At 43.7% G+C, this 14,577-nt stretch overlaps 1 protein-coding gene across 1 annotated transcript; it reads left to right on the top strand.

Annotated features, from left to right (window-relative positions):
• The first annotated feature begins 1,063 nt into the window (after positions 1 to 1,063).
• LOC109785327 (L-type lectin-domain containing receptor kinase IX.1-like) lies at positions 1,064 to 6,621 on the top strand. The gene is made up of 3 exons (XM_045232632.2): positions 1,064 to 2,015; positions 4,610 to 5,252; positions 5,353 to 6,621. Exons 1-3 carry the CDS (start codon positions 1,064 to 1,066, stop codon positions 5,960 to 5,962), a joined length of 2,205 nt encoding a protein of 734 aa, XP_045088567.2. The 3' UTR covers positions 5,963 to 6,621.
• Positions 6,622 to 14,577: the final 7,956 nt, after the last annotated feature.

Genomic DNA, 14,577 nt, shown 5'->3' with positions numbered 1-14,577 from the left:
CGGCTCTACTGGGAGGTCACCGTGCACGGCCCCATGTCTCTTTGGCGGTTGTGGGCTAGATGACACCGGTCCAAAGCAGCACCATGGTGGTGGCATACATCATCCATATCTACCAATGCAGTGACGGTGAACAGTACTACATCTTGATGTTCAGCTCAGGGACTCCCTGACCGACATTGGGTCACCGACAACTAGCTCGTGTCCAGCCCGCTCTCCTTCACCATCGTCCGTTGCTTCTCGTACGACATGACCTACTTCCACCACCACATAGGATGCTGCTCCGATGGCCACCACCGACGGGAGCCTGAACTTGCCCGCCTCGGCCACCTCGAGGTCTAATGCCCTTGACAGCGGGACCCACCAGTCAATTTCGTGTCAAAATGCCCTCAACCTCGACAAAAAAAAAATCACACAAAAAAACCCGGTGGTTTTTGCAAACTGATAGCGAAACGGTGGTTTTGTGAGAAGTTGCCTACACTTATGATTTTTTTTTGGCAATTTACCGAAGATTGAACGAGTAGATTATTCAGCCTATGTGAAGGCACACGCAGTCATCGCTTGTTTGGTTTGGCTCTTATATTTCTACAGTATATAATGTAGTATAATAAATATAACAAAACAATACTACTTCTTTTTGCAGGTGAACAAATAATACTTGAGCAGACAAGACATGGCCATGCATGCAGCTGGATGATTCTCCGTAGAGTAGTTAGTGGCGTCATTTTCAGTCCTAGGTCGGGACACGAATTAAGATTCCTTTCACTGAGCATGCACACTCGTCCGAGTGGACTGTTCGTTCTGAGGTTGACGGACAGGCTGGCCGATGGTGTCACGGAGGTGACTCCAAGAGTTGCCGCGTCAGATCGGCCGGCGACTGCCGACGACTTGGACCAAGGAGGCAATGCGACTCACCGGAGCAGCCGAGCCGTGCGGTTGTCATGGCGTCGGTTGGCGAGTTGGCGTTGATGCGTCCCGCCGTCGCCTATAAAATGCTCGTCGCCGATCGAGCAGTTAATCTCACCACGTCAGTACTACTCCAGTCAGTCATTGACTCATTGTGGCCATGGGCTCGCCTGCTGCAAGCAGAAGCAGCGCCCACCTCCTCCTCCTCCGCCTTCTCCTTCTCCTCATCGCTGGCTTGCACCTATCTGGAGCCCAATCTCCCGTCCCCGCCCCCGCTCCGGCTCCCGCTCCAGTGACAGTGGCCCCTCCTACCCCTCTCGCTCCGCCCGCCGATGCCCTCCCCCCTCCCGCTGTAGTCGCAGATGCCTTCTCGTTCAGCTTCGACTTCACCGACAAATCCAACTACCGCCATGATGACCTCAAGTTCGAGGGCGACGCCGCCGCCCACACCAACCAGGTCGACCTCACCTGCAACACCGAAGGTTGCGATAATGTGGGACGCGTGTCGTACGGGCACCCCGTGCCCTTGTACGACAGCGCCACCGGAGAGGTGGCCAGCTTCCAAACGAGATTCACCTTCAACATCTCCACCGACAACTACGCTACCAGGGGAGATGGCATGGCTTTCTTCCTCGCCTATTTCAATTCCACGATTCCTTCGTCCTCGTGGGGCTGCCTCGGCCTCACGTCCCTAGATGGAGGCGGCAGCAATTGCCTGACCGCCTTGGGCACCGACCAGTTTTTGGCCGTGGAGTTCGACACGTTCCACGACACCTGGGACCCCTACGGCAACTACGACCACATCGGCATCGACATCAACTCCATGATCTCGCTGAACACAACAAGCTTGACGAGCTTCAACATCAGTTACGGCAACTCCATGACGGCCATCATCACCTTTAACAGCACCACCCAGGTGCTTGTCGCCGACCTGTCCGATGACGCTGGTAACTATCCCCCCGTTCAGGTGAGCAAGCAGTTACACGAGCCGCTCAACACCATGTTCCCGGCTCTAGTGGCTGTGGGGATTTCTGGGGCCACCGGCGACAGCATGGCGCAAAATGGGATACACTCGTGGTCCTTCAACTCGTCCCTTGCTCTGCCCCACAAAGGTATTACTCTTATACACAGTTATTTACTTATTTGTTCAATTCAACGCAATCGCTGGGAAAACATGATAAATCAAACCAAAATTCGGCCATATATTTAACTACAAGTAACAGAGTAACATGTATTCTATGTTGCACTGAACAAAATCATAACTTCTCATAAGATATCTTTTCACACACACACACACACACATAAAATATAAACTTCGAAACATTTTTTGCCACTAGATAAAGTGGAAATTCGCACTGGCACGCAGGTGCGGCGTCACGCACCTGCCTAGCCCTGCCTGACCATACATCCGATTGCCTCGCGATTCGCAAAGTAGTTAGATCCGCACGAGGACACGTAAGTTCTAGGTTTTAATAGTTAAAACTTACGATTTTCAGTGGAAATTTATGATTTTCTAGGCTGTTTGTATCAAGTTTCAGAGGTGAAACTTTAAGCAAAAATAATAATATTTGTTGGTCACAGGTACTAAATTTGTGATTTTATTGGTCGCCCGTACTAAGATTCAATTGTTAAAACTTATTTTAGAAAAACTCAACAAAACATATTCAAAATGGATCTTATTTGAAAGCCTTGGTCACGAGAAACACGGATATGAAAATAGAACGTAATTTAAACTTTTCATTCAAAAGATATGAAAGATTAAAAATCGCAGCAAAAGAAAAGCACATGAAAGGAACTCGGTGCCCGCGCACCTGCATGGGACAAATCCCCTCATATGGATAAAAGGGCATGCATGCATAGAGACAACGAGACAATGAGACAATGACTGCACCTCTAGCTTCCAGACATAGATTTGTTGTATCAATCCACCTATAATGAAAATATTTTTTAGCGGAACCAATTTCTACTGGACATGTTGCTGCCGTCCATCATTGTTGGGATGTGTACACATATTAATGTATTAGTTGCTATGTCATGCATTGTATGATACATATACGTCATACTACCTTCTCTCTTCTTCAACCCATCTACATTTCTTACCCACGTATGTCACGTGTGGGATAACTAGTGAGGAGGCCCCACAGCAGAGTAACTAATGGGTATGTTTGGAGTCAAAAGATCGTTTTACATCTCACCCACCCGCTATATCTTTTGAACCAAATATCAGATAGACAAACTGTTTGGATATTAGTATTCATAATATTTAAATTTTAAAAACAGTAACAATATTGAATACATTTGAAACAATACCAATTCCAAATTATGAAACTACATTGAAATTTACATGAAACTATTTCACATGTATTTCATCATTTTTTGCATGTTTCCCTATTTTTTAGTTACATGTTTTCATTGCTTTTTCATTCCGGATTTTAGTATGATTTCACTCAGGTTTTATTTCTACTATTACAACTTTCAAAAAAAAAATCCTATCATCTTGTTACATTATCTTTCATGGTTTTGTTGGGCTCTAAAAGTATTATCTTCACATATTTTAAATACAATTCCATTTCCGTGACATTGCAATTTTATTGCCATTATTTTCTGATACGTTCCGTTTTGCAAGTTTTTTGTTATTTTTTCATTCCAAAATTCATCAAATTTTTATCCCAGATTTGTTATAAGTTTTATTATGGTTTATTACATTCTCTTTAGTATGTTTTCAATATTTGATCATTCGAGTTTCATTATTATATCATTCATATTTCATATGAGTTTCATTATCATATCAAAATCTGAATGTACACTTGCTCAAAACATGTGCAACTTTCATCTTATTTTAAAGATTTGAATATCATGAACACAAATCTGCAAACGGATTGTAAATTAGATCATTGGTTCAAAAGTTAAAAGTGTTACACACTGTAGCATCAAACAAAAAGTATGATTGGATGTATAGTTAGGTGAAAGAATAAAATATGTTGAGTGCAATAAAGTCCTGCTCCTAAACAGTGGGTGGGTCCTAGGAAGAAAGGAGAAATCATATATATGAAGGAAATGAATCAAATACTTCGTATGTGATATGTGAACGTGAACACACATACTTTGATTGGCTAGGAGGACACCGGTAGAGACCTGTTCCGCTAGAAAATCCTCTCTCGTCACCTCTAGCTTCTTCTGGCCTGCATCTCCATAGAGACAATGACCGCACAACTCCCTCACCCCCTGCCACTGCTAACCACTCTTGTCAGCGATATGGATCTATTTTGCGTCCTCCTTCCACCCTACTTTGTGGGCTCCCATCCATAGCATCCCAAGCTCCTTGGTTCCTCTTCTCGAAGCACACAAATATAGATCTCGATAGAGCATCTTCTTAGATTTCAACCACGTTGTCCACTTAGGTGTCTCTACTGTCAACGCGGAATTCCATGGATTTCAAGCACTCTGTCATGAGTAGGATGAAACTAATGGGAGAAGGATGGCCACCGGAATGCATATCAGAATCTGCAGTTAAGAGATGTGCATCTACCCATTTCTTTTACGAAAATATGGATACGGGACTCATTGTTTTATCTAAAATTTAATCTCTAAGCTTTGATATTCATAGTATGGAGGTAAGTATCTATTAATACGGAAGAGGAAAATTAACTTGGACAACTGAATTAACATTATTAATTAATAGCTAGAGCTATTTGCACGCATGCAGGTAAAGAGATGAAGCCAGCGATAATTGGAGGGTCAATTGGAGGAGCTGTGGCATTGGTGGTTGTGGTTTGGTGTATCCTCTCGTGCTTCAGGTGGAAAAAGAGCACTAAAAGCCATGATTTTGTGACACGAACTGGAGGACCTAGACAGTTCGACTACCGTGATCTGGTTGTTGCAACGGACAACTTCTCAGGGGAGAGGGTTATTGGGCGAGGTGCCTTTGGAGTAGTCTATAGGGGTACCTTGATCTCCAAGGGATCATCATCATCATCATCATCATCAGTTGTGCACTCGAGAGAACCGGATGCATTGTCCTCCATGGAATCGGGTGCGTCATCGAACATCGAACCGAAGGAATCAGACAGCGGTCAGGTGGCTGTAAAGAAAATCTTGAATGAGCCAAGGGGAGGAAATCTTGACTTCGTCGCGGAGATGAGCACCATTAGTGCAGCAAAGCACAAGAATCTCGTCAAACTGAAAGGTTGGTGCTGCAAAGAAAACAGCCAAAACATGCTTGATTTCATGTGTTGGTCCTCCAGGAAGAAGAAAGATGACGAGCTCTTCCTTGTCTATGAACTGGTGCCTAATGGTAATCTGCATTACCACCTACGTGAGAGTGAGCAAGTGATAGCATGGCCAACAAGGTACTACTATGTACCATTCATTTTTTGTCTTTCTTATATTTTTTGAGGGGATTAAAACGGATGGTAATGTTATTCATTAATTTGCCCGTCTGTTTGTCAGGTACCAAATCATCAAAGACATTGGCTCTGCTCTTATTTACCTCCACCATGATTGTGCTCCTTATATTCTGCATAGAGATATCAAACCAAGCAACATACTCCTAGACAACAATTTCAACGCCAAGCTTGCTGACTTCGGGTTGTCGAGGATCGGCAACCAGGACAATGCAACATTATTGACAAACGCCATAGGGACAGAAGGGTACATAGATCCAGAATGCAGGAAAGTTGGAAAAGTAAAGTTCTACCCGAGCTCCGATGTCTACAGCTTCGGAATCGTCCTGCTAGACATTGTATGCACAGGGAAGTCGAGGGAGCAAGTCTGGGAGTTGTACATAAGAGGAAAGGTCATGGAGGCTGCAGATGGAAGGCTTCATGGCGGCGACGACTTGGACAAGAGGCAGATGCAGCGCGTGGCTATCCTGGGACTCTGGTGTTCTCTTCTTGACAGTTCCATGAGGCCTACCGTTAGGAAAGCAATGGAGGTCTTGGAACGTGACGAGCCGTTGCCTGACCTGAACTACTTGGTGAACACTTCGGTGCCCTCAGCACAACAAGACACCTACACCATTAACTCTGACCAGCATGCACTTATGATAGATGAGAGCTAGATCTTTCAGTGCGTCACAAGCATGACTTTTCGGATCGTTACGTCAGTCAACGCGGACTACTACACTATATATAGTTATATACACATGCATGGATATAGCATGCTCTCAATGTTCCTACTTACCAACGATCAACGTGGGGTGCATACTTCTCATGCATCTCAGGGTCAATCTATATTGCTTTTGCGGTTTGCAGCATGTATTCATGTTGGTCTTTGTCTGCATTAAATGTTGGTTTGGCTATATGGGCAAATGTAATAAACAGATATGATACTCAAATGTATGCATGTTTTTTTTTTCATTCATGTTGGTTTGACTATATATAGAACGTGTGGGTGTAACAAAAGGTTATATGAAACGTGCATTGATGTTTACTCGCTGGTCTTGTTTGCATTTGTATTGGTTTACAGTTGTGTGCGTGCGTGCGCGTGCTTGTGCACTTCTGACAAAGACGAGCTAGCTGCTCCGGCGTCGGCGGATATGGAGAGCGTTGACGACCGCGACGCCTCCCTCATCATTTTTCTTCGGCCCTCATGCTCGGTGGCTGAGATAGTGGAGCAAGCTAGTAGGGTTGTGTGGTGCCCATTGAAATTTGAAAGTTCGAGTTTTGAAAAATCTAACTCTAGGAGAGAGAGAGAGAGAGAGAGAGAGAGAGAGAGAGAGATGCATACCTGGCTGCTGATGGAGTTGTCACCTAAGAGCATCTCCAACAGCCGCGCTATATAAGCGCCGCGCTAAAAAATCAGTGTTTTTTTGCGCGCGCTACCGCTCCGGGCGCTCCAGCGGAGGCGCAAAGACCGCGCGTGTGACATATCTAGTTCAGCGCGCGGGCCGAAACGCCATCGCACGCCGCTTATTTGCTGCGCCCGCTCCCGCACGCTGGACTCTCGAGCGCTCGCTTGCAACTCCACCTACCGCATACAGTCCCGACGTCGTCGCCGCCTGCACCACCCCATTTAATTCCGGCGACCGGGGCGCTTCCCCGGCCTATCCCCACGCCGCGACGTCTGCCTCTGTCTTCCTCTAGTCACCGCTGCGGGGCAGTCCTTCGACGAACAGCGCCCAGCCGCTCACTGCCGCTCGGCGCTCGCAAGGTGTCTGACAAAACGTCCGCAAGGTATGTATTGCTCAAACTTCATGAATTTGGTGCATATTGATTGTAGTTTTTATAGCCTAGTTTATATTGAACATTGTAGATGAGTTCGTCGTATGATTCTTCCGAAGAAGAATTTGATATGGAAGAGGAGGAGGATCTTGCAATGATCCTAGCTATGCACATCAATGAAAAACCGAAGCACGGTGGTTCGGTTATGGGTCGGCAAAAAATTTGGAGGCATAGGATCGGTGCCCATAACAGATTGATGAGGCACTATTTTGGGAAGAATCCCACATACCCGGAGTCGTACTTTCGTCGCCGGTTTAGGATGAGCACCGGGTTGTTCAGGCGCATTGCAGAGAAACTAGCGAGTCATGACCGGTTTTTTCAGCAAAGGAGGAATGGCGCCGGAGAGCTCGGGCATAGCACCTTTCAGAAGGTGACAACCGCTTTGCATATGTTGTCATACGGTATCCCTGCTGATCTAGTTGATGATCACTTGGCCATGGGTGTGAGCCAAGCCATCATGTGTGTCAAGCGCTTCGCAGTCGGAATTGTTCAAGTGTTTGGCCAGGAGTATTTGAGATCTCCCAATGCTGAAGACGCCGCAAGGCTATTGAGATCTCCCTGCACGCCTGCTGTAGAACCTGCTCCCTCTCTCCCCACTAGCACCTATCTACATGCGTTTAGGATTGGGCGCGACTATGTGCCGCTTACTGTGAGGCACACCGCTGCCTCGCCTACAGGGCGTGGTGATGGGTTGGCCCAGTAGGACGTGACTCATAAGCTGATGTTATGTTGACGTCACTCTTTTTTTTTTACTTTCATCTACATTTTAAATGCAACTATACCAGTATAAAAGACCCAAAGGGGTGGATTGAACTAATCTCGGCAATTACACCAGGTCAACTCGACGACTTAGGGAAAGTACAATGGTTGATAAGATAGTCTTATCTTAAATTTTGCATGTAAATTAGAGATGACAAAAAAACATGTCTACAATGGGCCATCTCTTAGCTTTATCTTCAATAATTAGTTGTTCCTAAAAATATGGTGAGACAAATTGTGCTAAGAGATCATCTCTTGTCTTCTCTTAAATAAGATAAGACAAGCCTTCTCTTATGATTTCTCTCTCCTCCATCTCACCATTTATCCTACGTGGCACTCTTAAGATAGAACCATTGTACATGCCCTTAGACTACTCCAATGGTGAGCGCTCAACATGTTTAGCGTGTAATTAATACCGTGTCAAATAACAATGTCAACGTTAATCACATAATTAAAACACAAATAATATCCTACCTCATATATGCAAGAGATTAATATACTGCCTAATATCAATGTGTATTGCACGTACGCATTTACTAGTATAGTTTTAAAACATAAATTTGTAGGAGATATGCCCTAGAGGCAATAATAAATGATATTATTTATCTCCGAGTTCATAATTATGTTTATGTTCCATGCTATAACTGCTATGGTTCTCGAGTCTGCAATAACCACGAGGCTCGGAGGAAGACTCATATGCACGTGTGGAATAATAAACGGTAAAATGTATTCCTAGTCTGGCCTCTAAGACTAGCTCAAGTGTTGCATGATGTGTTTTCCTGATCATGGGCATGTCTATGTCAGCAACCTTGAGGGCATAATGTTAAGAGAACATTTGTGTTGAATCGACCCGGCATGATGTTATGCTATGAGATTCATTCGTCACAAGTTTATTGGTACATAACACAGAGATGGTTAACGTTTGCATGATTCCTTAGACCATGAGAGTATCGAGTTTCTTCATGCTTGCTTCATGAACTTTGGGGTTTGTTAAACGTCATCCGTAATTGGGTGGCTATTACGGCGGCTTACGGGTTCATGGAAAAGTGTGTCAAGTAACTTGATAGCTCAAGATTGGGATTTGCTCCTCCGACGATGGAGAGATATCTCTGGGCCCTCTCGGTGTTACGGTATCCATCATCGTCTGGCCAGACACTTTGTGATTTGATCACGGGGATGCCGGAACACGATAACGAGAAAAGAGAACAATACCGGTAACGAGGTAACTAGCATAGTGGACAAGTTGTTGATCCACGGGAATGCCAACATGTCTCACCTCGGGTATTTGTAACATATCGCGAAGCAACAGGAATAGCACACGGCAACTGGAGGTTCACTCGAATATTTATTCGTGTGGGTATAGGGGTCAATATGGGTGTCCACGGCTCCGATGTTGATCATTGATCGGAAGGGGTTCCGGGTCATGTCTATACTTCACCGAACCTATAGGGTCACACACTTAAGGGTCATCTATCTGCTGAATACTAGACAGGGAGTCTGAGAGAAAATCACCGAAAAAGTTTCGGACACCGAAAAGTTTCGGACAGCGGAATCGTACCGCAGAGAGAGGTCATCGGATAAGTTTCGATGATACCGAAAAGTTGTTTCGGGATACACCATTAAGTCAAATTGGTTTCGGCACATGCCTGATAATTCTTGGAGGATGCCAGAATCATTCTGGAAGCTTTTTGGAATTTTCTGAGATAAAAACCGGAAATGTTCTGGAGCTGCCGAAGCCACATCAGATGCGTTTCGCAGATGAAAATCACTAAAACCGGAATTGTTTCGGAACGCGTTGAAAATCATTTTAGTGGGTACTGGAAATGTTCTTAGCCCACATAAATATTTTCAGTTCGATCAGACGCTGAAAAATGTCGTCGTGAATAGTGAAAATCAGCTTTATGGTTACTTTATGGAAAGCCACCTTTTTGGGGCTTTGCTCCAAAAGATCTTGGGGATGACATGGATGGATATGAGCCATTTTTTGGGCCCCTCATGAGGGTGTGGCCGGCCACATGGGGTATCCCCCCTTGGGGACCCTCTTGTTCCTTGGTTTCACTCCTAGGTCCTTGTGGAAGGACTTCATTCATGTGCATTTTGGGTTTTTTGTGAAACTACCCTACCCCCTTGGGATTTCCTATAAATAGAGGTGGAGGGGCAGCCCTCCACACTCATCCCTTGCTCTCATACACATGCCATGCATTATCTGGCTTCTTCTCTCCCTCCCACGAAAAGAGTTTCGTAGAGCCGTAAGGCTGTCTGGGTTCCGGCAGGAACTAGTTCTGGACGGCGAAGCCCTGCCGGATAGATGACACCGTATGTGTGCAACTCTGTAGAGAGATCGTAGTTTCGGTCTTAGTTCGTGAGTGCCTCCCGAAGGGCTGTCCGTGTGACCGTCCGAGTTTCGAAGGTCCTCCCGAAGGGCTGTCCGAGTGACCGTTCGAGTTTCGAAGGTCCTCCCGAAGGGCTGTCCGCGACACCGTCCGGGGGGCTGTTCGACCGCCTCCTGGAGGGCTGTCTGAGGAGCAGATGAGGGTATACATCCTCGCGGTTGGGAGGTTGTAAATCCTAGCTGCGGGGATCTGCACCGCCGATCGTCATCGACTCTACTTCCCGCTGCACTACGAGTCGGTAACAAAAAAGATCAAACCATGTATGCAGTCTCCATAGTGGTCCTGGGCTGGTGCGTAGGTCGGAAATTTTTTGTTTTCTGCTGCGTTCCCCTACAGTGGCATCAAGAGCCGTGCTATGCGTAGATGCAGGTTTCGATCTAGAATACATGGAGATGTATGTGTATTGCATAATATAATTAGGTAGTAGATGAGATCTATTGCTGAAAATTATTTATGCGGGTGACAGATGAAATCTGTTACCCGAGGTTCTTGTTGCTTCCCTAGAATTTGCGTTTGCTCAATCTCGAGACAGCATGGTGGAATTTGACAAAGTTCTGGCAATCCGTGATCCTGATTGATCATGGAAGTGCTATCAGTTCTTTGGGTTCTGCCGTAGTCAAAAGAAAGATGAAATTCGCAGATGAAAGGGCATTGCAGATATTATCTGCATGGGGGTCATGCGTATGACGAAGTTTAGTATGGGGCTCGAGATTTAATTATCTCGTGTTTCATACACCCCGAGATGTTAATGTAGCAACTTGAATAATCATACTTGATGATAAAACGTTGGTAGCTGCGGTTTAAGTCAAAACCTTAGAAGCCACGTAAAATAAAATTTTGCATAAACCTATTAGAGGCGTCTAACTTGGTTTTGCAGGATGTGCATGTGATGTGGTATAGCAGTGCTCATACTAATTCGATTATGTATGAGATGACTATATGATGTAATTTGATTAACATGACCTGCGTGTCATGATTCGGCATGATGGCTGGAGCCATATGATTGCACTTTAATGACCTGCGTGTCAACCTTGTTGTAATGCATTATTTTGTTAGCTATAGAGATAGCAATATTATCTGGTGCATCAACAAGGTGGTGGCAATCTTCGCGAAGGTGAACACCGACGCGAATGCCGAAGACGAAGAAATGAAATACTTCTCCGTCAGAAAGGGCTATACCATATCATGCTATTATGAATTGCCTGAGATGTTTATCCCTTATGATGCACCCTTCTTGATTGCGCGGTAGTCGCTTTTATTAGGGTGATCTCTCACTTAAAATATCAAGTAGTTAGTGTTCTCCCAAGTGTAGCACCGTCACGGCACCTATCTTTTCGAGGTGCGCCATGGATGCATGGGTACGAACGACTAGAGAAGTGTGAGGCGGGTGAGGTCAGACCTCGCAGCAAGATCACTTGGTTGTCTTGACGTTCATGGCAGGATCGTCCTGAGCTCGGAACACATGCATCGAAAGATGAGCAAGAGTCACATAGAGATGTGATCGGCAAGTTGGCCTACCGATTAAAATTCCCGTTATGAGATGATGATTCTATGGCGATGAATTGAAGTCTGGATCTTGTATCACTCAAAATTAATTGTGAGAGATATTGATTTGAGTGGGAGCGCACTGTTGAATTAACATGTTTAATTCTCAGTGCAATTAATTATGAACACTGTCTAAGTGTTTCTTGCAAAATAGTTGTAGAATAATGGTTCGCGTTTCCACCTTCCCTATTAAAATTGAATAACTGTTAAATATCTGGTTAAAACTTTACGATTGGTAACGTAATATGAGGATTGTCCTCAAAAGTGCCGAGAAGGACTTTGTCCTATCGCATGCTTTCCGTATCCTCCCGCTAAAGCTATGGATCATGTGACTCTCGTCCTTTGATCCAAAAGCTATAATTCCGTTTCAGTCAAGTGCAATATGTTTTCTTCCATGAAACCCAAACTTCGAAAGTTGGGATAGTTATATGATATTCATGGAACTGAAAATTATTTTCAGATACAAACAAAGTAATGTTTGTTTGCAAGTATTAGTAAAAGTGTTTACTATGCATTTGACTGTTGGGAAAGGGATCCAGAAGAACGCCTGTCATATAATGAAAGGTGAATAAAACAACAACTTAAAGATAAAGGAAGTGTCCAAAGGGTGTTAGTATGACTTACACGCCTAGGAAGTCCGGGGCTAATGCCACTCTTAAGTTGGGTGCTTCTTCTGAGAGTAGGAGAAATACTAAAAGTTAAACTGCTAGAAGTATAAAGGCAAAAGGAAAGAAGACTGGAATATCTAGCTCATGTATGAATGTCATACAAGTTTTTGATGTATAGAAGGCTGGTCAAAGATATAGTTCTTGCGAATTATGGTTAAACATGTTAATCACTAATTCTTGGGTATTGTGAGTTCATCACAAAAATGCCCGCTCGATTGCAGTCTGTTGCAACTCGATGTAAGAACTACTATGGCATGAAAGACTAGCTAGAAATGAGGTTAAGGTATACACATGGAACATAGTAAATGTTACTATACCTTCCATCGGTGTATTGCCGTCTATATTTATTTTCATAATTCATTTAGAGTTTTACAAACTCTATCCCATTGCATAAGGCATCTTGCAAGAAGGTTGTTCATAAGAGAACTTTTTATGTTCGATGTTATGAATAACACAAGGGCCATACTTTCATTATGAATGAGATGTATGTTATGAATATTGATAATAATACAATACCTCTGGGTTTACTTTTCATAATTCATTTTAGAGTTTCATACACTCTAGCCCATTGCACAATGTTTGTTGCAAAAGAGTTGTTCATAAAAACAACAATTGTTGTTAAGTATTATGAATAACATAAGGGCCATACTTCCATTATCGATGGGACGTATGTTATGAATATTGAGGGTAATATGATACATCCATAACACTGACGCTAAATGTCGCAAGACTAAAAGAATACCACACAAGTGTGGCACTACATTTGGTCACATTGGAGAAACCCGCATGGAAAATTCCATTATGATGGATTTTGAAGTCTTTTTGATTTTGAATCATCTGACACTTGCAACTTTCCTCCGAAAAGTGAAGTGACTAAAATACCGTTCACAGGCCATAAGGAACGAACAACAGACTTATTAGTGATCATACATTTGATGTGTGTAGTCCGATAAGTGTTGTTAGTGGTGGATTTATTTATCTTCAGAAATGACTCAAGTAGATATATGGATATTTACTTGATGAGACGTAAGTCTGGATCTTTTGAAATCATTCGAAAGGTTCTCAAAAATGAAGTAGAAGTTATTGTAACAAGAAAATTATGTTTCTGCAATTTGATTGCACAAAGGAATATTTGAGTTACATGTTTAGCGAATGTCTGATGAGTTGTGAAAGGGGTTTCATAACTTGCACCTCCCGGAACACCACTGCAAGTGGAAAGTCCGTGGAGATGTAATCAAACCATTTATGACATGGTAAGGTCAAAGATGACATAAATAAATTTGCCATTATCCCTTTTAAAGTGATGCTTTAGAGACTGCGGCTTTTACACTGAAAAGAGTTACATCGGGTCTGTTGAAATGAAGCCATGGTATGGTACGCCCAACCATGTTATATCTTTTCTTAACATTTGGAATATGGGGCTTGTGTAAAAGGTTACAAACCTATTCCAAATCAGACAAGTGCTACTTTGTAGGTTATACCAAAATGTTGGGTATTCCTCCCTCACTATACCGAGGCAAATAGTTTTGCCGCGAAACGGTGTGCTTTTAAAGAGAATGGTTCTTTCAAAAAGGTGAGTGGGAGAATAGTGCAACTCGACGAGATAAACAGTATCTAAGTCATCAGATCAAAGGAAAGAGACCTTGGAAGTAATTCCAGAGTTTCCTACTGCGACTGATACGGAAGTCTCTACAATAAAATGTATGAACTTCGGTCGAACTTGCAGCTGAACCACGTAGGCAAGGCTCGTGCAAACCTCTCAGGTGCGCAAACGAGATATTGTTGTTAGACAACATTATACCTATGATACACAAGGAAGCGTTGATGGGCCCTGACTCCGGAATTGGCTAAATGCCAATACAACCCAAGTTGGTTTCCATATAAGTGATTCAAGATTAAAACCTTGATACACCTTTCGGAAGACTTAGAGTCTAACGAATATTTATGGAACTTAAAACTGATATGGATAAAAATGTTTTATCCATAAAGCTCGACTTGTTGAAATAACAAGTTCAAGAGTTGACTACGATGAGGTTGTTTTCATCGTAGCGATGCTTAAAGTCGGTTCGGGTTGAACTAGCAATTAAT

The sequence above is a fragment of the Aegilops tauschii genome, chromosome 2 (assembly GCF_002575655.3).
Source record: "Aegilops tauschii subsp. strangulata cultivar AL8/78 chromosome 2, Aet v6.0, whole genome shotgun sequence".
Lineage (NCBI taxonomy): Eukaryota > Viridiplantae > Streptophyta > Magnoliopsida > Poales > Poaceae > Aegilops > Aegilops tauschii.
The sequence above is the reverse complement of the archived record's forward strand: the minus strand, read 5'-3'. Positions and strand labels throughout refer to the sequence as shown.